This window comes from Rhodnius prolixus, unplaced genomic scaffold (assembly GCF_049639745.1).
Source record: "Rhodnius prolixus isolate KJV_2025 unplaced genomic scaffold, Rpr scaffold_12, whole genome shotgun sequence".
Taxonomy (NCBI): domain Eukaryota; kingdom Metazoa; phylum Arthropoda; class Insecta; order Hemiptera; family Reduviidae; genus Rhodnius; species Rhodnius prolixus.
The window spans coordinates 10,999,480-11,023,912 of NW_027411635.1; the positions used below are offsets into that span (position 1 = coordinate 10,999,480).

The following is a 24,433-nucleotide window of genomic DNA, read 5'->3' on the forward strand; positions in this document are numbered from 1 at the left end:
TAACATTAAAGCGACGATCTGCTCTTACCCTTGTTTTAGGGGACGTATTACAATCGTTTCAAATTATTGAAACGTGAACCGGTTTTCATGAATGAAGTGTCATTCGAATCGAAATTTTGTACAGATTTGCACATTAAAAGTCTCGACGCTATGCCTCTTATGGAGGGGAGTTTGCCCCACCCAAGTAAGGCCCTATCCAAAACTATTATTACAATATTTCTATAACGCTTAGTCCGATTTTGATAAATAAAGAGTAAAGATTATAAATGCTCATACAATATATGGATAAAATTAAAATTAATATTTCTAGGGGAAAAAATAGGCGAAGGGCACTTTTTGGGATAAGGAGGAGGCAAAATTCATCTCTAAAGTGCCGTCTGCATGTAATTTAAGGCTCCACAAATTGTATAACACGAATAGGAATTAAATATAGGTTCTAAGAGGACAGTGACATTACGTTCCTTTCACCTTTTATCATTTTACTATTTTTGTGAGCTCCTATATGATATTAATGGCAACTATCTCTTTTTAGTACACATAGTTTCTGGACAATTTTAATTACGTATAGTTCACAGAAAGTTGTATAAGTGTCCACACAAGAAATTTTTTTTATTTAAAGCACCTCTATTATTAGGAATTATCCCAGAAACTTCGTAAAAAGCTAACGTTCGCCCTAAATGTACACACGTGCTCGTATACAGCGAGTCTTGGCTATGAACGCAATAACAGTTGCTGGGCTGGCAGAGAGGGAAAGTAAAGATGGATGCAGTGTGTGCAGCTCAAGGTCAGGGTCAGGCTAGAGTAACCTACGCACCATCAAACAGTAGTTGAAACCTTCCCTTACCAGCTGGTAACAGTATTTTATTAGGATAACATGTTAGCAAATTTTCTCTAAATTGTTGTTTTAATTTCCCTTTAGTTACGAAAAAAGAAACATCTTATGTCCAACATTCGCATGACTACCTATGTTTACTTAACAAATTTTGGTGGAATATTTTTACCGTGACAAGTAAGTTAATTGTATCCCTGGCCGATTTCAAATCATTCATCTACCATAAGAGTTTGGTATAGACATTACGTCTTGTGCTGATGTTTCCGTTACGTGCTCACCGTTCAACAAGTGTAATGCCTAGAAAGATGCTGAAAAACTTGCAACAACTACTCTAAGGGTCTCGTGAACGAGATTGGAAGCACATTCATCACTGCTTAATTTTTCTTTTTTTTTTACGGATAAATAAAAAAGTAGCCACATTCAGAATTCTAACTGGGAATCTCCCACTTACAAATCCACGTTCGTGACCACTACATCAACAACCTCCTCTCCTCTTTACTATCTTAAATCGCATTTTTAAAATGTTTCAAATTTAAACGCTAAAGATCTACGTAAAGATACCACCAGTTCATCAAACTTTGCAGAACTTCGTAGGCTTCGTTTTCGTGTAAATTTTCATTAATTGGCACTTTCAGTCAGTGAATTTACTTTAAAATTGGAAATTTAGTTTCTATTTTGGTTCTTATAAACATTATATAGGCACTAGTGGCACTTTTAAGGGTTTCTAACCATCCCCTCTTTTTTATAATAGATATACATTTACATAATTATTGCACCAAGTTTAACGTAAATCGTAAAAACTGAATATTAAACTGATTCAATCAACAGTTGGCTGATATTCTCCTATATCTTAACGTGGCATCTCCTAGTAAAAACCTAAGCGAGATATTTCATTGTAACCTTCTTCACCATTCATTTTTTGAGTTACGGCACACAGAACGCAGTTATAAAAACCACTTTTTTTGTATTCTAGGGGGACCTCTAAATGGAAATTTTCGTTAAAAATCACCAAATCGATAATCCGCACGATACCAGTACAGCAAGTGAATGTAAACCAAAAAAGATAGCTAACTTACATACAACTCTACAAAAACGATATGAAAGGAAGAACATTACCAATTTCAGTCATAATTTGTTTGTTTTTTGCCAAGTTTCCAACTTAGGAACTAGGTTATCTTCAGGGCTTATGCTTATTAACAATTATAATATTTGTTTACATTGTTATATGTTAGGTTAGGTCTTTTCTCCTGTGTGCTTATGAACTCTAAAAATATGTACTGAGCTATGTTATTATAATTGTCAAAAAGCATAAGCCCCAAAAACTCTATAAAACAATGTTCTTTTCATAAAGTTATTGATTAAAAATAGCAATAACTAATCTACGCGTAATTGTTTTTGTTTGTAAAAGTTTGAATTTCATTTACTAAAAACATTTGTTGGTATTTCGTGCACAATAAACTCCAAAAAAAACGCTACTAATTTCGGCCAGTCGATTTCTGTATTAATCGTAGAAACTATCCGCGACAATAACGTTCCAAATAAAGTATGCCCAAAGTGTCTCGAGATAGGTTCCAAGCTCTCAAATTTTCCTGTTCTTCATTTACTAAATGATTTCTTGCCAGATACTCCAAGATAGTGCTTCTAAGTCGACATATTCTTGAGCTCCAAATGCTGCTGTCTTCCAAATCAGCAAATTGCATGATTGGATTTTATTCATAGCAAAACCATTCATTCTTAAATTCAATTGACTATTACTTAGTCTGATAACATGGTCGGGCGGAAGTAAGACTCGAATATTGACTGATTTTCGGCGAAGAGCTTCCGTAAACAATACGTGCCATCTGGAATGGCGTGTTAGCTTTGATCCAAGTGGCCATGCTTTTATCCAATCTGCATCCCTTCCTAGAGACTAGATTAGATTCTACGAGGATAGGGCCAGAAGGTTTTATGCCAACGCGATCCAGAAAGTCTATTGTGACTTCCGCGAACTAAAGCATTCCTTCCAGATAAAAGCCTGTTGTAACTAGAATTGAGAACATATAGACATGCTCCTGGACAAAGTATAATGGCATGGATATTTCTTCGCCAAAGAATCAAACTCCCTCAAAATTTTGTGCCCTACATATTATAAAGGAGGATTAAATAAGTTACTGTAATTTTGAGTTTGATGTCGATTTCACAATTTGGAAATACCACTATTCGTAACTGTTTATTCACTTTTTTGAGGTTTCCAAAGATGACACCAACCAAATACTTCAACTTTTGTATCCTTGTTTCATAAGTTCGGTCCACAACTTTTATTGGTGACATCTTTTTTTAAGTACTATCTCGTTTAAGGGTACTTTTGGAAGAGAGGGGGTGAATATCGTTGCCTCCAAAATATTACTTCAGTATAATATATGGCTCTGTATGCTATATATTATAAAGAGTGGCTATATTAAATTCAAAATTCGTACAAAATTCTCCCCTCCACATTTTAAGATTTTCTTTTATTGTCTAAGATTTTTTTTTTAAAATGCCTCCTTCATTTTCTCTAAATTTCGCAATTATATCAAATATTGTTATTTAAAAAAAAAAATTTGCAGGAAAAATTTATTTTGAGCATTTGAAGGTTTGGTTAAAATGTTACATAAGTCAACAATTCAACAACTGCAGTTAGTAAAAATCATGTGAGTGGTTACACAAGATTTATTATTATTATTGTATTTAGAAAGAATCGGGGAGGGGTATCTAGTGAGACCGTACTATCGATCCAGAGGCACGCAGAAATCCAAGATGGCCGTCCCTCTGCCTGGAAGGGTGTTTTTGGGAACAGTTAGACAAGTTGGAGTTGCTATGACGACGCACCCCTCTCCGCTTATGCCCAATCAAAACAACCTTCCTCCCTTGTAACCAAAAATTACACAATTGTAATATAAAGGATAGGCCTATATTTGTCTGATCTTGCTAAGCATATTTTACCAAATTGTTTAAAAAGAATTTTGTTTAAAGAAGAAGCGCTCAATAGTTCTTAAAATTCTAAATTCTTATATTTCCTCTTCAATTCTCTTTAATAGAACTGTACTCAACGCCAAAATGGGACTTTAGATGGAAATATTCTCACCTCACTCTCCCAGAAAAATGCACTTAATCAAGTTTTCTAAAAGTATAAAAGAAAAATGGAAGTGAAAAAAAAGTCATAAATCAATCCAGCAAAATGTTACCAAAAGTTAAAGTGAGATAACCACAACTAGAAGTAAACTTTGAGCTTCCTCTGATGTGTTTGTTCTGATCTTTTGTTCATTAACAAATGCATAGACCATTTTTTTCACCCATTTAAAATAAATACAATTCAAACACACTTCTCATTCAAGAAGTTGTTCACTAATGCAGTATTAAATTGTCGCAAATGTTAATTTGGTGGCAACACTGATCAATCCAGTGAATTGTTCTTTGGAGGGGAGTCGCATCACCAGAATTGATCTAAAATAATTTTTCTTGAAAATGAGCGGTTGAAAATACTGAATAATATAAAGAGATTTTCATGAAAAAAAAAATTGAGGTAAACTCACTTTCAGAAAATTCACACCATTAATAGAAAAGCCTAAACTTCTTTAAAACCTTAAAACTCAGCAATTTAGCTAGACAATCGTCGTTTAATTGTATACAGATGATAAGACAGCATATTTGTAAAAAGTACCTGAACTCTTTTACAACATTAAAAGAAAACCATAACTTATTTTCGAAATAAAATAAAAGTATCTATTCATTAAAGTGCTAGTTCCACAGTAGAGAATTGGACTCGAAGATTTTATAAATAGCCCCTGGTGGGGTGACAAAATTAAAAAATTCAAATTTAAACTTCCATTTTCTCATTTTTGAGTAATGCTGACAAATGATTTTGTAAGCTGTGGGCAACTTTATAGCGGATTCTCACCCACTCCCTCTAACCTGTGTCCATGATTCAAGGATTGTTTTTTTTTTTCGACCGAAACCGTCATAAATTCGATATTACCTCTGTTATAGAAGAAGATTTATAAGAAATTTGGAAGAAGTAAGACTGAGAATAATGGTTTCCTTGATTTTTACATAAACATAGGCACAGACAGGAAAATCTACTAAAAAAGTTTGTGTATCCTCAGTGAATACATAAAATTGAAAATCAGTGCTGGATTGATGAGTCAGTAGTGCTAGATAATATCGTTGGTTTTATCCACTGTAACACGCAGGTCTATTGTATCCCTGACCGGTTTTGGACTTACATCCATCTACAGTGTTGGATTAATAAGTCTATTGTAGAGTTCTCGACTTTATTTATATTTCCTCTTGCAGTCAGCCAGTGTAGTTACGAGATCGAAACAATAGTGAAGTTGAAATCACTACGCCAAACTGATTTACCTATACCTTACGTCCCCAAGAAAACATCCGAATATAGTTTTTAACAGAAGATACAAACAAAAATGCCTGTAAATACAGCCATTTAACAACTTACAGTAAATTAATAGCTTCTCGTTAAAATTGGCAGCCCCCCCACCACAAACAAAAACGATTTTACTCGCCTAAAATAAAAATAAAAAATAATAAGACAATTATTTGAATAGGTAAAGTTAAATAAGGGAAGGGATTAGCTAAATAGTTTACGGATTCCCACCGAAAATCCCAAATCCGAATACAGCTGCTGGCCCTTCAATTTTCTTTACCTAGAAACATTACAGCTTACTGATACAGTGTTGTCTGTAACTAGAGAAAACTGCCCGGAGGCTAGCAGTACACTAAAAAAAAAAGCACCACGTAATGATCTCAGATGTCGCGCCTAAAATAAATTTTAAAAAACTAAAATTAATCTTCTGTACTGTACTTAAAGTTTTATTTCAATAAGAAAACCTTGAAAAAGAAATTTCCTGGTAAAACGTTTCCAATCTCATTATGATACGACATTTTGGTAGGTGAATAAATACGAAATTAGAAAAGAATATAGATACTAGCTTCAGTAGAAAATTTCTTCTAAAACGTTTTACGGCAATAGTTTTAAATCGGAATATAAAATTTAAGTTAGATATAACAAGTATCGTGACTTTTCGTTTTTTTGTTACATACTGCTAACAAAAACATAAACCATTAGCTAAAAACAGTGTATTTACTAATAAATTGCACGGTTCAACATTTTTTTTCTGGAGGTTGTTCAAATAGCGTTTAGAAAATTTCTCATACAAAAAGAAAATCAATAAAACATTTAGAGGCCAAATAATATTTGCATATATGACGTAATCAATTCTTTATTAGAAATAAATTCAACTCCCAACAATTTTTTGGAGCATTTACTGTCGCCAAAAAAAAAAAAAAGCTTAGTGTGAACACTACATTACACATGACACCTTACAAGGAAACCTATTCCAAAACAACCTAAGTACTAACCTAAAATGAGCTTTCAGCAGAAAAATGATTAAAATTAAAATTATGGGGCTGTTAGTATTTAATGTACAAACAAGTTGAAAGAATATACTAGATATATTCTAATAAAGTGAAAAAGCTATTTCTTAAAGTTGCTTGAAGATTTTTCAGCAAGCACATTTAACCATTCTTAACAGTAATCTAATTGTTAGGACCATAAATAGCACTTTAGAGAGAAGTTTTAATAGAGAAAAATTGTTTAAAATAAAATTGATGTTATTGTTCAAAATTTAGATAAAATGACAATTTTTGAGGAATATCTTGACATAATTAAAAGTTGCATTCACTAAAATTGGTAGATGAAGCTGAAAGATTTTTATCCTGCACTCTTAGTGAAAACCACCTAAGACTAAATACGCAATTAAGTGGTTCACAGCTTCGTAACATTGTTTTTAATTTTTTTCAAACTCACCCAGGCAATCGATCAATTCTCTTAAAAACTTATTACTCAATTTTGATCAACAATTTGTGTATGAGATATTTTTCCTAGGGTTACACTATTAAACGTACTGGTTAGACTTACCACTAAAGAAACCATAATGGATGCTCTGATTTATAACATTATAGTTAAAATTTGTCTCCAAAATTCCGTGTTTGGAAAAGATTCCTTAAACAGTAGTATGGACTCTTCAATTTTCTGCTATTTTCACGAAAATCACTCTTATGATTTTTTTCTTAACTGTATATACACAAAGCTTTGTATAGCATTTATTTGTAGGGAACATTGATTTAATAAGTAATAAGGCTTTACAAACGCGTGAATTAGAAGTTAGATTTTGTAGTGAATATCTTGTGAGCATACACATCTGATTTCTTTTGATTAAGCAATGCTTTTTTAGGGAGTCAGTGAGAGCAGAGATGGAATTAAAAGAAGGTGCAATGAACCTATGCAAGTAAGGATCTATCTAAACATGTACCTAGCAAAATTAAAAAAAAAATAAATAAGTTTCTAATGTTAGAAAAAATCTGTTTAACTAATAGCAATTAGAATTTAAACTATGTACATTTAAAAATATAAAGCTCTTTTTTAAAAATATAAAGCATGCTTCACACTAGTGAATCTGCACGATTAAGATAAGTTTAGTTTGGTTTCTTACCTTGGTTTGTGTTAGGTGTTAATGTCAATTGTACAGCTCAGAAGGTAGTAAAAAAGCTCAGTCTTTCTAAAATTTGTTGCAAATAAGTTACTAGATTTAGAGATACCTAAATTCGCACACAAAATTAATACAAAAACGCACGCACACTACAAACAACAATTTGTTTTTTAAAATTTAATGATATAAGAAATTGGTGTAAAAATATTTTTTTTATATATATATATAAAAAAGTATAAACAATTTTTTTTTTTAGACTTAGTTACTTATTTATCAAAAATAAATTAGCTTTTAATAACAAGATGAGACAAGAGTGTCCGGTCAACAAACTGTTTTAACACAACGGGTTTCCAGATTGGCAAGAATTTTTTCTGGTCACAATGAAATAGTTTTTCGTTAATTCTCCACCGCAAATATCTATATGTAAATATAATTTTTTCTTACTTTTTTTTTGACACAATTATAAACTATTTAAAACTATTCTCCGTTAGTTGATAAGAAAAATAATAAATAAACTAAAAACTGAAAATAAATGTATAATAACTAAAGGCTTGAAGTAACCCCAAGATGTGCGTTGTTGATTTCTGGTCAGGTAAGGGTAGTATGTGTGAACCAGGGATCTGTTTGCCCTCGCGCCGGGGGTGAATCTGCTCGCAGTAACACTGATCACTGCACCACCACCTGCTCGATTATTTGAGCTAGCACCCTTCGTACTAAACTAAAGAGTTTACCATCAAAACAACTCTTGATCATATGCCTATTACTCATTAAGATACTTGAAAAAAATAAATATAAAAATAAAAAATAAAAAAAATAAATAAATAAAGGGAAGGGATTGGCTACGTGGTTAGCGTATTGGATTCCCACGCGGAGATCCCAGGTTCGAATCCAGCTGCTGGCCTTTAGACTTTCTCTTCCTAGGAGCTTCTTACAGCTCACTCTCCGGTGATGGGCAGTGTTGTCTGTAACGAGAGAACACTGACCGAGGCCGGCAGTGCACTGAAAAAAGCTCCGGGCGCAAATAACCTCAGATGTTTACGCGACTTAAATGATAAATTTATATATATAATAATTACTCAGAGTACTTTTTTTAAACTTTTTTTTTTGTAGCTTTTAAATTGTGGTCCAAAAATGTGCCACTTGTGTTCCTGGACAATAATATGGTGATTATAGCAATAAATAGTCAAATGTAGTAAAATAATTTTATTCAGAGACGATAAAAGCAAAAACTATAGAAGGAATCGGTATCTTTCTTCGGTCCTGTACGGTCAAACCATCGATTAGGATAATTTTTATTTTTTTTTTATTTTGAGTCGTGGACCTCAGCCGCAATGAGCTAGACAACCATCTAATTGAAACCATGAGTTCCTTCTAAGTTGTGGTAGAACATCTTCAATTAAAATGTAATAATCATTACAAAGAAACTGCAGAAATGTGTCCGCATTGAGCCTAGGTGGTAAGAAATGCTGACATTTCTTAAAATAATTAAAATTATTAATTAAAATATTGTCTAATACTCCCATCCAAACATTGCACAGAAACTCATGCTGAAAATAATAATATAATAATATTATATATTATAATAATTGTGTAATGAATTAATTAAAATCTGAACAATAGAAATAGAGATATAGAGGTTTTAAATTTGACCGAATTTCTAAACTTCCAAAATTTAACTTTCCATATTTCTGAAACATTGCCACTTATATCAATAATAGAGCTAACTTCTCTCTACAATTTGGTAAAGGAATCATTGAAATCGGAGCAATACATACGGAGATATAAAGGATTGAAATTAGAAGGAATTTAAAAACCACCAGAATTTAACCTTTTCTGTTTATAACCAATACATTGCCATTTATACCAGTTACAGAGCTAACATTTCTCTTGATTCAATTCTCATCAATGCATCATTTGCTGCAAACAAACATAACCTTATCTTAATTAATCTACCCATTACTTAACCCATCCCAACCTAACCTAGCATAACTTACCCTATTCAAATCTAACCTAACCTAACCTAACCTAACCTAACCTAACCTAACCTAACCTAACCTAACCTAACCTAACCTAACCTAACTAACCAAACCTAATCTAACCCAACCCAACTAAACCTAACCTCACCTAACCCAACCTCACCTAATCCAATCTAACTCAACCTAATCAAACCCAACCCAACCCAAACCAACCTAACCCATCCTAACCAAACCCAACCTAACCTAACTCAACCCAACCTAACCTAATCTAATCTAACCCATCCTAACCTAACCTAACCTAACCTAACCCAACCTAACCTTACATAACCTAACCCAACCCAACCCAACCCAACCCAACCCAACCTAACCTAACCTAACCTAACCTAACCTAACCAAACTTAACCTAACCTAACTTAACCTAATCTAATCTAACCTCAAATAACCTAACCTAACCTTTTCTACCCTAAACTAAGCTAAGCTAACATAACTTAATCTATTTTAAGCTAACACAACATAATCTTACCTTACATAATTTAACCTAACTAAAGTATACAGGGTGTTTCAGGGTTAAGTGTCCTCACTGAAATTATGAATTTAGGACCTCAAAAAAAAAAAAAAAAAATTCCTCTGAAGGTATGCCCGTTAACGCTTTGTTTATGAGATATTCACGTCTAAAGATTTCCATTTTATGAATTATTGTTAAGTTGGTTATAATAAAAAAAAATTAATAGTGCCTTTCAACTACTTTATTAATAAAAAATTATGACAATTAAATGTAAATAAATAAATAATAAAGAAAATGAGGAATCGGTATCTTTCTTCCACAGCAGCAATAGCCGAACGGCACTGGATTGCTGTTATTGATTCAATTACTCTTCTTCTTAAAGAATGAAGATCATTGACCGGCATTTCCTAGACTTTTCTTTTAATGGCACCCCAAGTAAAAAAAAAAAATGGACGTACCAATTACATTTTTATTAAAAGTTTTAAGAATCATAAGGATGGGCAACATTTAAGTTTGAATAAAAAAATTAAATAAAAACTTTCTCTGTCGCTAAAACCAGCAATAATCGGTCGATTTCCTTTATACATTTCTATCTGTACCATTAATTCAAGCAATACTTTCAACAAGTCCAACTTTATATTGAAAAGAAAGAGTGAAAGAGTTTGAAGGAAAAAAAAAATTGATGTTTTGTTTTACTAGCAGCAGTCTCTTTTTGTTTTAGTCAAAACTTCATTTTTTTGGTTAATTTTTCTAGGTCTCAAGAGAAGAAGCAGCTGTTTCAACTTCGTAAGAATGTATTTTTTTGTTATAAATAAATTTGAAAAACCAAAATAGTCTGGACATCTCTTTGTATTCATTCTTCCAATTATGTGAAACACTTGTTCTTCAGTGATCACAACAGTTTAGTACAAGGGATAAAAGTATTGTGTTTAATTTGTGTGTTGAAGTCGGATCTACTTTAGTGATAATGGTGGGTTAGTTTTGATGTGGTTTATTTAAATTTTACACTAGGTGCATTTTTTAAAGTAAGGCAAAAGTCTTATTACTTACTTATTTCTAAAAGGTCTACAAGTTACAAGTCTACAAGTCTCAAGTCTACAAGTCACAAATCTACAAGTCACAAATCTACAAGTCACAAATCTACAAGTCACAAATCTACATAATCCGCATCTAGCCACGCTGGCAAAAGGAGGTTTGAAAAAACTATTTCATTTTTGAATATAAGTGGGATAATGTTTTACATCATATTATTTACTGACGAGGGCACGCTTACGTGCTGAAACTTTTGGCACGTAGACGACTTTTTAAACTTAGAAAAACTCTTTAAAACTTTTCAGTTTTTAAAACCCAACACTCTCTCTCTTATGTTATTCATGAGGTTGGGATCTGGACCTCCTAGAGTTATTGCTCCTAATAATAATGAAGGTATCCGGAAAAATTATAAATCAATCACACTGACTTTGTTAAGAGACCTTTATCAATTCCACAACTAATTGCGTTGCTAGAACTGAAGCAGGCTAAGTTTCTGTTAAATCAGATAGCAAAGTTAACGATCAAATGACTGATCCGAGTGCTCCTAATGAATGCAAGTAGGCTGTCAATATTGTCTACAATCAATTAAAACAGCTTGATTTATGATGCCTAATAAAATGGAGCCTTCGCTAATGCTGATTGCCTGGATTTTATGAGATGTAATGGGCACCATTCTGTTTTGATTAAACGAAATTTTAAAAAATATTTTAAAATCTTTTCCACAGAATTGAGGGAGGCTTGCGGTTCAGTACTATTTTTACCCTTCACTCGGTTTATTATCAAGCGGTTAAAATTTCTTTAATTCGCTCCACTAAAGATCAATCATAGAATTAACATTATTTTCTATATCTTTCGAATAAAATATTTCATAATTCCTACCCAAATTTCTACAATTTGCAATTTAAAAGAGTTTGACGACCTAAATTATATCTTTTTGCCTGTTATATGTACAGCTGTGCCATAGAGCTGCCTTTTAAAACCAACCTCATTGTTACAAGTGATGAACAATATAAAGATGTCGTGAAAATCTTTTTTATTTTCTGTGTAAAGCAATCAAGATCAGATTATTTATCGTTAATTGATTTATCATGATTAATGTCATGTAGCCCAACGAATCAACTTTTTTCGATTAAATTTTCTCTTTATATTTGAACTACATTTGCCTCTGTTCAATTATTTTTCTTAACATCCTAGAAAAATATAATAATACAGATTTAAAGGTTTTAAACGATATGCGATTTTGTAAATTAATTATGGTATACCAAAATAATTCAAATGAACATAAAATTTATAAATCACATAATAATTTAGTTGAAATACTATTACAGGATAAAAATGGTTCTAATTGTACTATATTTTTTTATACTTTGTGCATAATTAAAAAGAAAATAGCATTTTGGATTCAAATAATTGAACCAAAAACAATAAAATTGATCTATGCTGCTCCCATCTAAGATTGTGCATCACAAACCCGCTGCTCCTCCCCGCTTACTGCATCACTGTTTTATCCATGTAAACCAGATTAACGCTTATCAAAGGAAGAAAAATTATTCTATACTTTCTTTTTTTATACGTCCCAATTGAGAGAAAAATTCTTTAAATATGTTGATCTGATTGCTCGATAAAAATTTCTGGCACTGTTATGTTGAGGAGGTTGCATCTTCTAGAGTGCGGTTGCAGGTTCAGATTATTTGAAATGTTTTGAATTAATAAAATCAGAAACTATGGCAAACGATTATTTAATATTTACAGAAAATTCTGGGCTGCAGTTTGATAATTTTAAACCTTTAAATACGTTTAAAGTGGCATTCTTTCAGTTTATATTTACGGTGAGTTTGTGTATTTAATGTTTATCTAAGTTCTTTATTACATTGGAAAATGGCATACAGTTTCTCTAATATACATGTCTGTGACTTAGTATTTCCGAGATGTGTGAGGTTACACAATTTCGTGTCTTACTTTGTAAATTCTCCTTTCTTAAACATTTTGTTGACGAGAATGCATAGGTGCAGCTCGGTTAGGTAATATTTCCAAGATACTGGCATTCCATAGTAACTTAAAAAAAACCCTGAAAATATCACGCAATCTTCTTAGTTTCACTTGTTCCTGCTTTATAAAAGATAAAAGGATAAAAATTGAGGGCTTTTGTGTTATAACTCGAAGAAAGGTTTAATGCCAAAAATAAAGTTTGGGAAATTAATGATGTTAAAGGGAAAAGAGTCTTATTTCTACCTAAGCGGTCTGGCAAGAACATTTTAGGAGGATGGTAAAACTTGTAAGTTTGATCCAGGGCGGCCGCTATTCTGAGATTCAGCATTTCTGAACCAATCTATGGAACAGGATCTTTGTATTCCATCAAGAAAACTTTCAGCAATTAGGCGTATTCTACCCATCCACAAACCCTTTTCAAGACCTGAGTGATATTTGTTTCTCAAAAAAATATTTACTTGCAATAAAAAATTGATTTGTTTTTTGACAATCCGAACAAACGAAAACAATGAATTAGATCAAACCAACCCAGTGTCTGTACAATTATTCTGAAAAAAAAGAAGGTTTCTCTGGGTACTGGTATTCTCTAGAAAATAATTGCCTGAATTGTCACTATTTTCCGTAAAAGGAAGGTAATAGCATTCAGTTCTTCTTATCATTTATTTATTAATATTAATACATATATTTTTTTAAACCAAACTATATATTTTTTATTCACAACTTCACCTAATAAAATTCCTTGAAGAAGTGGCTGTACTCTGGTGCTACTTGAGTTTGCAGTGCTGTCTGAACTTTTTTCTTGATTTTCTCTTGGCATCATTCGTAAGAATTATGCACGTTTAAACCTATAAAAAGGTTTTGTTTTCAAAAATTTATGATTTTTGGGAATCCTGTGCTCCACCTTTCCGTTTTTGATAGTTATTTAATTTTCTGCTTAGATCAGCATCATATTTCGATTATTTAACGTACTTCTCTCAATCCTGAACACAAAAAAGTGGTCTATACTAAAAATATGAAAGGTAATGTTAGAGAGTTAAGGGAGAGATTGTCTGTGTTAGTAGCACAGTAGACTTGTGAGCCGGAGGTTTTGGCTACAAATCCAAGAGCGCTTCCTTTAGATTTTTTATTTCTAGAAACCTCTACAGCTCACTGTGATAAACAGTATTAGGAAGAACACGGTCCTGAGGCCGACATTTAATGAAAAGCATTAGGGTTCCGGTATGAATAAGCTAACCTTGTTTTAAATTTACAGTGAAAAGCGTAGATTTTTGTTACACTCTAGGTGAGGGATATTGTTGATAATTTCAATAATTATGTCTAGACTTAGCTCCATTGGGGGAGCAGTAGCTACTCTTTCCGTGATCTTAAAAGGTAGCAGAGACTGGTTTTTAGATTTAGGTTACTTGTTTGGGCTACCTGCCATTTAAATTTGAGCCGGTGTAGGGTATTCTTAGAAAGTCGTTGGGCATCTAGTATTGGATGAGAGCATTTACTTGGGACCTAACAGCGAAGAAGACCTTGCGGCCGTTCGAGATACGTTCCTCCACTATGGCGCTTGGAGGCTTTTAGTTGGAGATTTAAGTTACTCAGAGCCAGCGAGCGACGTAAAATTTCTTCCTCTTGCCCTGCTGCTCTAATGTCACATCTTACAGCGGCCACTTGCCGCAGGTTTTTGACGTGAACCAGGCCGAGTGTCCATGCCGACTTAATCTGGATTTAATGCCTTTTTACTGGCATTTAATAGGAGGTGTGTCTAGCACCTGTGCAAACTGTGAATGGAGAGTCGAAGTGACCTCATATTCTTTCTCAGCAATGCAATCGCTAGTTGCGATGAGTCCTCTGGCACTTAGAAGCTAGATAGCAAGGACATGTAAAAACGACTGGTCGAAAAATCTTAAACTTTATAAAAAAAAAGTTTCTCTAAATACTGACTAATGCACAATTGTATCCAATCTAGCTCCTTCGAAACACCATTTTTTTTTTCTCCATTTTGCAGATTTAATAATCTATGTGCATATTTTTGATAATATATGTTGTCTCCTTTGCAGTGCTCTTTAGAAGTGCTAGTTGTGGTTTTACTGCTGATCAGGAAACACGCACTCAACTCCTGCGGTCAAATTGTGATCTTGCTGTTCGCACAGACTGCCTTGTGGCTGGTTACATTTGTAAGTATAACTATTTTATGCTCATTCTTTTGTATGATGTCAACAACCCTTATATGCTGTAAAAGAGTTTCACACAACCTGTACTAATAAAATTTCCCTGACGGTATTTTTATATAAATTTTATTTAACTTATCCACAATTTTTAGCAAGGATTGAGTGTTAACGCAAAATAAATTTGCCCAAAAGAAAAAATTGTACGTTTCAATAATAAGATTACAAAAGTAATTGCTAAAGTCTCAGTTACTGGAAATTTGAAGAAAAAAATAAGTCAATAAAAAATAATGCGCGCTTATTTTCTTTGGAAAGTATTAAGTTCCAACATCAAATAGCAATTTAAATACTTAGTCCTACAAAAATGTCTAGATACTTTAGGAACAGAAAAACTAGTACAAATACTTTACTACTAAAATTTTTTAGACATCATCAGATTAATACAATTTATTTTTGGCCTCTGCTATCACAAAAGGTGCTCAGAGTGGTGGCCAGATATACTGTACAGCAAATGCTGCCTGAATAACCATGGTCAAGCCTGTTGGGGGGAAGTGGATAAGCCACTTCTTCTGGGATCGTGCCGTCTCTCCTAACAACACACATATCAATATCCCTTAAACTCACCCAAGTCGAGGTCAAAGGTAACTTTTTCAAATCTTATGAAGTCTCAATCAATTCAGAAGTGAAATTTTTGTACAATTTTTTCTTTAGTTTCTTTAATTTCTTCTGGCTTACTCTGTTTATTTATTTTAGGCGAGTCTTCCACATAGTAAATATTTTTGCGACAAATATATAAACGATACAAAAATAGTTAAATTTATTTTTATCGAGTCAACCCGAACTAATTGGTGTTAAGGTTTTATTAAAATCGGCAATATATGTATAAAATAATACATTAAATTTTAAATTAAAAATTACAGTATTCTTCAAGTAAGACTGCACTTTCATTTATAAATTAAATATTCTCAGAAAAAATAAAAACACTTTTAAGAAAAAATAATCGAAAAAACTGCCAAATTATGTTAAGTCTCAATCAATTCAGAAGTGAAATTTTTGTACAATTTTTTCTTTAGTTTCTTTAATTTCTTCTGGCTTACTCTGTTTATTTATTTTAGGCGAGTCTTCCACATAGTAAATATTTTTGCGACAAATATATAAACGATACAAAAATAGTTAAATTTATTTTTATCGAGTCAACCCGAACTAATTGGTGTTAAGGTTTTATTAAAATCGGCAATATATGTATAAAATAATACATTAAATTTTAAATTAAAAATTACAGTATTCTTCAAGTAAGACTGCACTTTCATTTATAAATTAAATATTCTCAGAAAAAATAAAAACACTTTTAAGAAAAAATAATCGAAAAAACTGCCAAATTATGTTAAGTAATAAAACATTATTTATTGCGCTTGAATATTATTTTTCTCTAAATAAATTTTCCGACTTATGTTAGCAACTCATAATTTCTAATTTTTAAAAACTTGGTGAAATAATATTATTTTAACAAAATAATTGCATTTTATCGAAGCGATTTTTTCCGTTATCAGTGTATTTATTTGATATATGAGGCATTTTGACAAGAAATCATATAACCTGTTTGACTCATCGTTAGTACAAAACGACATTCCCCTCAAATTTTATTATTCTCCTTTACACTGGTAATTTAATTATTAATAATTACACAGTACAATTTCTTTGCCTGACCGATAATCCATATTCAGCGAAATCGCTATTAAAGGGAGAGTGACTAATTGCGATAAATTGTAAATTGATTAAATTGTTGAATGGAGAACACTGTTTTGAGCTTACTACAAACGTTTTACATTTTACAATATCAAGAAAGTACTCCGAGCACGACGTAAACTATTTTACGGTAGCATAACAGCATTAATTTGAAAAACTGTCATTTTTGTTAGGCACCCATTATTAAGTGCAATAAAAGCAAGTGATCTATGCTTGACTTCAAAGTTCCATTTATTTGTTTTCAGATTATTGACCACTACTATCACGCATGTCATTACAACTTGCGGTTATGCGGCCATTTTCAGCAGTACAAGAAATTCAACAAAATTTCCACTTGTTTACTTTACCTTGTGTCATTTTGTAAGTACAATAATATCACAATAAAATAAAAGTTACTATGACCTTGGAGTTTTGGTTTATTCTGAGTGGTTTTCTTTCGTATTCGCTGTACCGATTAAAAAGTTGAACTTGCCCTAAAATTTAGTATTTAAAATCTCTCGAAAATCACTCCACAATATTCCAAGCTGAAATTGTTGCTATCAAAACCCACGTAACGAGAAACCTTAGAAAAAAAAAAGCATTTTGGGAAACGGCATTCTTATCTTTTCAGAGGCCAGACTGGTTGCCCTAAAGGCAGTGCAGACTTGTGAACCACCGTGACTTTTAGGAATGAAGAAATCCTTGTTACTAGTTAATAAAAGTGCCGAAACATGTTGGGATTAAGAGTAATGAAGTTGCTAGTCAGGAATAAGGCTGCTACTCCGTTCATTGGTTCAGAAATCAGTCCTCTGTATTACTAAGGGCTCCATGCTCTCATATTCTAGAGAATGGATTAGGGAATTGAATCCCAAAACTCGAACTCAATAAGAAACTAATGCCAGAAACGTACACACTTGAACGGAGGGATCTCTCGAACTATGTAGGTGGAACAAATCAATCTGGTGACCGTTACGACAGGACTCGGTGGGTTCAGAAAACATTCCCACATTATGAGATTAATCAACTCAGATTTTTATTGATCCGCAACCTTGTACGGATTTTGTGAGAACGAAGAGTACAACCGTTGCGTTACATTAGCTAACTTGCGATTTGAGTTGTTTAAAACAAAAGATCGTATTGCAGAAAGGACTGGTTGGAAACATTCTGGATCTTGCAAAAAGGAAGGTTTCTTTTTCTAGACCTGAAAGGGTGCGGCACATTTAGCTGACATATGGTGCTAGAAGAATTCCTTATTTTTGCCTTCCAGCCTTTGTTGAATTCTAATTTGAGAGCTTCAGAAAGTATAAGTAAGTGATCGACTAATTTTTCGGCGGGCTTAACGTCCGCTAATAATCACCTCATCAAACCGTCCTTAACTGGCATGGGTAGTTAACTGTAACTAGTACACAGTACTTTATATATTATTTACTCATATTTATTTGTTTGCATAGTTTTGTGGTATTCTGGAAACTTAGTGAACCGTCTTTGTAGATGATAGCTTTCTGACCTGAACTTAAAGCTCGGGTTATTGTAACTTTGATAACTTTTGGACATGGCCACAAATTCAATTGTTTGTTTTTGTCTGTTACAGTCAGTGCATTGCTGATTGCGGCAACTGGTCTGTTGTTGCAATTCTATTCGGGCAACATATGTTTCTACCATTATTTTGTTTCTCCAACCTACATCATATTCTACGTTTTCAGCGTGGAAGTTTTAGTTCTTATTCCAAATATCATCAACTATATGAGTGAGTACAGTTCTGTTCGATGAGAACCATCAAAGTTGAGATCAGCGCCCACTCCCCATAATAATTTTTTTTAACATTATTGGATTTTTTTTTTGCCTGCTTTCTAGCAGGTTATTTAGATTCTTCCTGGGTTATTTATTTCGCCTTTATCCTTCAGGCAATGGACAGAAATCAGTAGATGGTTAATTCTTCAGGCGTACAATCAGTCATTTCATACTGAACTAAGGGTGCAAGCTCTAATTCCAAGTCCAATTGCCAACTTTGAATATTGTGGTTTGAACAACTTAAAGCCTAAGGAGGAGACCGGCAATATAAATTAAACCCCAGCCAGCCGTAGCTAAAAGTGCACTTGCTAGATGTGCGCGCTCCATCAGAGCCTGTTAGGGTTGTGCCTTCCCGAACTTCTGGGAGTGTCTACATAATGACCTTCAAGCATTGGTTATACGTATTTCAATCTTCCTTAATTGGGCCAAGCGGGAATTGCGTTCTTTTGAATGCTTCTGCTATGGACAGATCTTGCACATCCACCCAGGGTTTGGTAACATTTTCAGCATGTAATAATATCCCTGTGCTTCCATAGGGAGACTAGTATACCTGAATAGGGTGCGTAATGGTCTTTAAATACACCTGAGTACATTTAGTATGGAAAAGAATCAAAAAAGAAAAAATATCTCGATCTTCTGAAAGAATGACATTCCATCTTTTAGACTAGATGGGTGCTGTGATTTTTTTGCATTTGAGTCCAAGTGGACATAATGTTAGAGAAAAGTCGTAGGAACACCCTGCGGTTTCGGGTCGGTGGCCATTCCAGGCCTTGAAGGGTTGGTTTCATCACGCTACCAAAAATGGTACCACGGGATCTTGAATTAGCCTGGTGGAGTTCTACCTCCACACTCATGAGCCAAAAAAAGATTTTGAGGTTGCTGCGTCCTCAAGTATTAAATAGTCAATTTATGTTTTTCTGCAAAAGAAATCACCACTCAAATTCTAGTCTATATTATGATTAATTTACAAAGGTGGTTCTTTGAACATTGTTAGTGATTCCTCTTTGTAACATCAATAACTTTAGTATTCTGGGTCAACTAATTACCTGCAGAATAAAGAATGCGTTTGCCGGCTATACACAATTATATTAAAAACATTTAAAAATTTCCGTGGAATTTCGTATTTGTTGAAATTTATCTATTCTGGATGCCGTGACTTTACTAAGATTTATTATTTTTTTAAAGACAATATTCATGAAACTTGGAGAATTCCTTGCTGAATTCTCGGCACACGTTATAATTTCTTACCAAATTTCCAAAATAACCCATGGTATTCTATTGTGCCAATATTGTGTGCAGAGTACAAAATGCCAAATGAGTGTAGCTGATCTTCACTTTGATAACAATATTTTTTTTAGGAAACAATTTGATACCTAACGAAATATCTAATTTCTGCAAAATTTTAAGATTATTAATGGACGAAAAATACCTCTAATTTTACACACAAAAAATTCTAATAATTTTTGTTTTTCTTTATTTTCCTGTAGCTTATATTTTTTTTTCGAACGTTTTGACCTACATGAGAAGGATCAGATCATCAGCAACTGAAACAATTTTTAATTTTTGTGTACAGACTTTACTAAGGCAGTAAACTTATTGACTTATTGTCGTGTTTTCTTGGCAGGTTCACTTCGCGTCTGAAAGAAAGTTAATTTTATTAACTTGTTTCTCTCTTCTCTAAATTATTTTATTACTTACTCTAATAACGATTTTTTTTAAAAAGTAAAAAATCATTTTGTTTGAATGCCTAAAAATCATAAGAAAAGTCAGAAAATTTTGCTTGGTTCTCCATCAAACGATAATTTTTTCAAAAAGAAATATTTGAACCTCTTATACGTATTTACACTTTTTATAGCCAAGAGAACTTATATTGTAAATACCAATGTCTGCTATATGAGAGAGAGTAAGCACTTTTATAACAGGTAGTGACAAATTTTCCTAGAAGATAATAAATAATAGCACTGACGCTAGGAACGTCAAGTACCGCGTGCATTTACTTTGTGGTAGTCCATCTGGGAAATGAACCAATTAATCTGAGGCTTTTATTGTGTACATTCTGTATTTTATTGTGATTGGTAGCACAGGTATGAGACCTGCAGTTTTCTAAATTTCTGGAAAATATCCTAATATAGTTAATTTAATTAGCTTTAGTCAAGTGAATTAAAAACTTGCGAAATATTTTTTTAATTATTCGTAAATTAAGGCCATCTAACCCAGGAGCCTTATTTTTTAATTTTTAAATGATATTTCTGATTTCTTTTGGAGATGTTAATTTGCATTTATCGTGCAATACATTAGAAATACAAAACGTTTTGTTCATGGATATAACGCAACGGGTGAACGAAGGATAGCCCAGGTCTGTCTATAACAGTTCGCACAAACTGGTGGACTAGTGGGAGTTAGAAAATTTTCAGTAAGATGAGTACAGGTACATATCAAACACTTTAGATTGCGATAATATTTTTTAGCAATGGGATTAAGACATATAACACTGACTACAGAAAAGTTTTTATATCGTTCCTAGTTGATCATTCAACCGCACACCTTCTTATTAATTATTTCATTAATATTCACTGATTGTCAAAATAACAATGAACAGTGGATACTCGTCCAGTCATTTTTTTTTGTCATCTGTGTAATCTTAACGGGCGTAATATTTTTATCAACCAGGCTATCATATCAGGCTTTTCTACAGCAGATTTTTAGGTACAGAAGGAGGGGAAACGTCCTCGTCCATGCTTTCCAAATCTGATAGAGGTTCAGAACTGTTATCAGTACTCAATGTAATTTCAACACCCGTTGTCTTCTTTTCTAGGCTTCTTAGAATCAATCTGTAATTCAGTTTAGATAAAACAGTCACTTTATTTTTAGGTAAAGTGATATTGCTGGACGAAATGCCACAGAGTGAAATTTTGTTTTCAAGCATTAATTTGGTGATAAATTTGTTCAAAGATTTGTTCTAAAACCTAATAACAAAAATAAACTAAGTTTGGCAAATAAACATTAAAATTGCAATAATATAGTTTTATTAAAGTAAACTAAGTTTTTAGCTTTTTGTTAACACTAAGGCAACATCTGATGATTTTTAAAACATTAATGTTGCTGGCGTTGATTTATTACAAAACAAAACGCTCGATAAAAAAATGTTACCTATTAAGGAAAAACTACTGGAGACTTCTAATTAGGGATTCGTTGCATAATTTTAAATATTTTTCTATTTACCGAGAATATATGTAGATGTGGATTAATCGAATTTTATGTGATAGTTTTAGTAAACAGCTTCAACCGCTTACGCCCGCTGTCTGACATTGAGCGCCACGAGTGTTGGTTTTCCTCAGAACACCAGACCAGCACCGAAGTCGGATACAGGTGAATTTTCTATTTGCTATGCATCCGTCACTGATGGATACCCGTTTCAATCCCTAGTGTTTTCTTGAAGGACTCAACTTTCCGCCCTATACTTTAATTTGAAGTTAGGCCTCATATCAGCAAAGTAGAAGAAAAATCTGAACTGTGAACACTACATGGCTTTTTCTTACTGCAATTCTAATAGTTAATTACCCATTATTTCTAAATTCTATGTATTTATTTGTTACAATACAGTAAAAGTGATTAAACACGACTTTTTAAGCCCTGAGAAAAGATTAGAAAGCGTCAGTATTAAGGATCTTAAAAGTCCCAGTATTATTCATTATGTTAGGTTCAGTTATGTGGTGGAAAGCATTTAGCCTGCGCAGTACTATTCGAAACTGCGTAGCATTTAAAGGGCTAATTTATAATAATTAAAGGCTAAAGGGTTCATACGTGAGAAAACAATTTTTTTTAACGGTAAGATTTTTTTTAATGTAACACTTTTGCTGTACCTAGTTGTTGCATTAAGTGGTGTAGTGTGTGAGTTCACATCCTGTCTTATTTGAATTGATGTTGCTTGATAATAGGTATTTGTTTTAAAAATATTTGCTTTTGTTGTGTTTTAGACTTGAGAGCGAAGCGATTACATCATTTCTAGAGAAGCAGGCTGATTTAATAGAGTATTATAAAGTCGCTAATAACGATCTGAGCAAAAGATTGGAGAATGTGCAGTCCACACTGTTACAGGGTCATAGTGGAGTAGAAAATTGTGGCCAACCGAGGGGCGGCTCTTCGATACAGCCGTACGCCATTCAAACTTGAGACGTCTTTCAGAAAACATTAATTATTCGTGTGTTTTGGCAATGACACTTTCTCAGCGCCCATTTAATTCCAGTTTTACCCCTGATTTATTCTGAAGCCAACAGTTGTCCTAATGTTACAATTGCCAAAATTATTGTTTTCGAAAATTTAGAGTTTAATTATTTTAAACCTTTTTCGAGTGCACATATCGTAATAATGAAATATTAAAACCTCCTTAAATAATTTGTGACGACCCGATTAAAATCATCTTTGAGTGGAATGAGGTAAAGAAAGTCGTTCCTACACTCTATACTGTAGCCATTTATGCTTTACCACTAATAAATCTTAACTTTGTAGACTGTGCATTTCAAAACTATATGAAGTATATGTGATAAATATAAGTACCTATTAGCCAGATAATTTTCTGTAAAATGAAAAACGAATATTTATAATTTTCGACTATCTCGTGCTGTAGCTTTTAGTGGTATAAGTTACTTTTTTGGGCATCTCATGAATGAATTTTAGGTAAATACTAAAAAAGAACGAAAAAATGAAATTGATTTTTTTCAGTTTTATTAACATGTACAATAGCGTAGTTAGTCTACTACACTCTCCTCTAACTCAGTATCTACACACATTTACACAAACTAAATTTCCATTACAAACTTATTTATTACCTTTGTGTTTTCGTTTTCTTGGTATAAATATTTTTTTTTTAACAAGTATTTTTTACAAAATTATAAGCGCTTGTAAATAAAAATTATAATAATTTAAAAAAACTATATATATTTGTGCACATTTAATACCTATTACAGGCTTATCACTTGAGTTATAACGTCAGGGCTTACAACAAGGGCTTTAACGCTTCCTAGCATAGTTTGCTTTATTAGCTTTGCTGGAATACTAAAAAAATCCGGATACTACGAAAGTCACTGAGCATGTTTTAGTGTGATGACTGACCAAATGAGTGTATAAATAGAGCAATTTTCAAACAATTGCTCTGGATAGCCAGCTTCATTCATTCTGGAATGAGGATTTTTTCCAAGTCAGTATGAATTTTTTCAGTTCACTACATTAAAATGCAGAAAACAAAAAAGTAAGTTCTAACAGCAGTTTCAATTTATTATTTGTGTGACCCACTATTACTCTGGACTACATACAATGTATGGTTACATGTGTTTTTTATTAGGAGAATTAGAATTACATTTACTGACTGGATATTTCTTAATAGGATGTTTAGTCCATCTCCAGCAATGTTCCTGCTTTAGTCGAGTTCATTAGTAAGCGTAAACATTGTAAGCACGCTCATCTATTCTGGAATACCTTTTATGGTTATATTTTTTGTGAGGAGCATTAGACCACATTTAAAATTTAAAGTGGACCTCAATAAGATGTTATTCCAGCTCCAACCATGTTCCACTACTGTTATTAGGTAGCGGAGATATGATTAAAACGTTCACACTATACATGGTTACAAGAGAATTAGGTCACATTCACAGCCTCAACAGCTGGAGTGTTTAGTTCGATGAGAGGATTTGGCTATGTTCTCAAAATAGTGCCGTGTTCGATGGACGATTGGCCCAACAGACTTGCACCGTGCAATAAGATTGTACTTTACTTTCCCAAAAGGAATTAATTTTCAACCAACTTGGCTCGATCTCATTAACATCCAGCCTATCTGAGGTACTCTCACCAGGTAAACGTAGAGGCGTGAAAATAGAAAGCTAAGAAGTTATGCCCTCATTGAACAT

The 24,433-nt window shown here is 32.9% G+C and overlaps 2 protein-coding genes across 3 annotated transcripts in view; one reads left to right on the top strand and one right to left on the bottom strand.

Moving 5' to 3' along the window:
• The window catches only part of brat (tripartite motif-containing protein brain tumor), a 60,561-nt gene extending 53,106 nt beyond the window's left edge, over positions 1-7,455 (bottom strand). The window contains exon 1 of the mRNA XM_074143193.1: positions 7,360-7,455. The gene's annotated coding sequence lies outside the window, so the exon portion shown is untranslated. The remainder of the gene's footprint in view (positions 1-7,359) is intronic.
• Positions 7,456-12,509: 5,054 nt separating this feature from the next.
• On the top strand, positions 12,510-22,930 carry LOC141461987 (transmembrane protein 192). Of its 2 annotated transcripts, XM_074143519.1 has the most exons (6): positions 12,511-12,698; positions 14,907-15,023; positions 17,006-17,120; positions 18,331-18,486; positions 21,797-21,899; positions 22,508-22,930. In XM_074143519.1, exons 1-6 carry the CDS (start codon positions 12,594-12,596, stop codon positions 22,701-22,703), a joined length of 792 nt encoding a protein of 263 aa, XP_073999620.1. In that variant the 5' UTR covers positions 12,511-12,593; the 3' UTR covers positions 22,704-22,930. The 2 variants fall into 2 exon arrangements, with proteins under 2 accessions (XP_073999621.1, XP_073999620.1); XM_074143520.1 differs by lacking the exon at positions 18,331-18,486 and having other exon boundaries at positions 12,510-12,698.
• Positions 22,931-24,433: the final 1,503 nt, after the last annotated feature.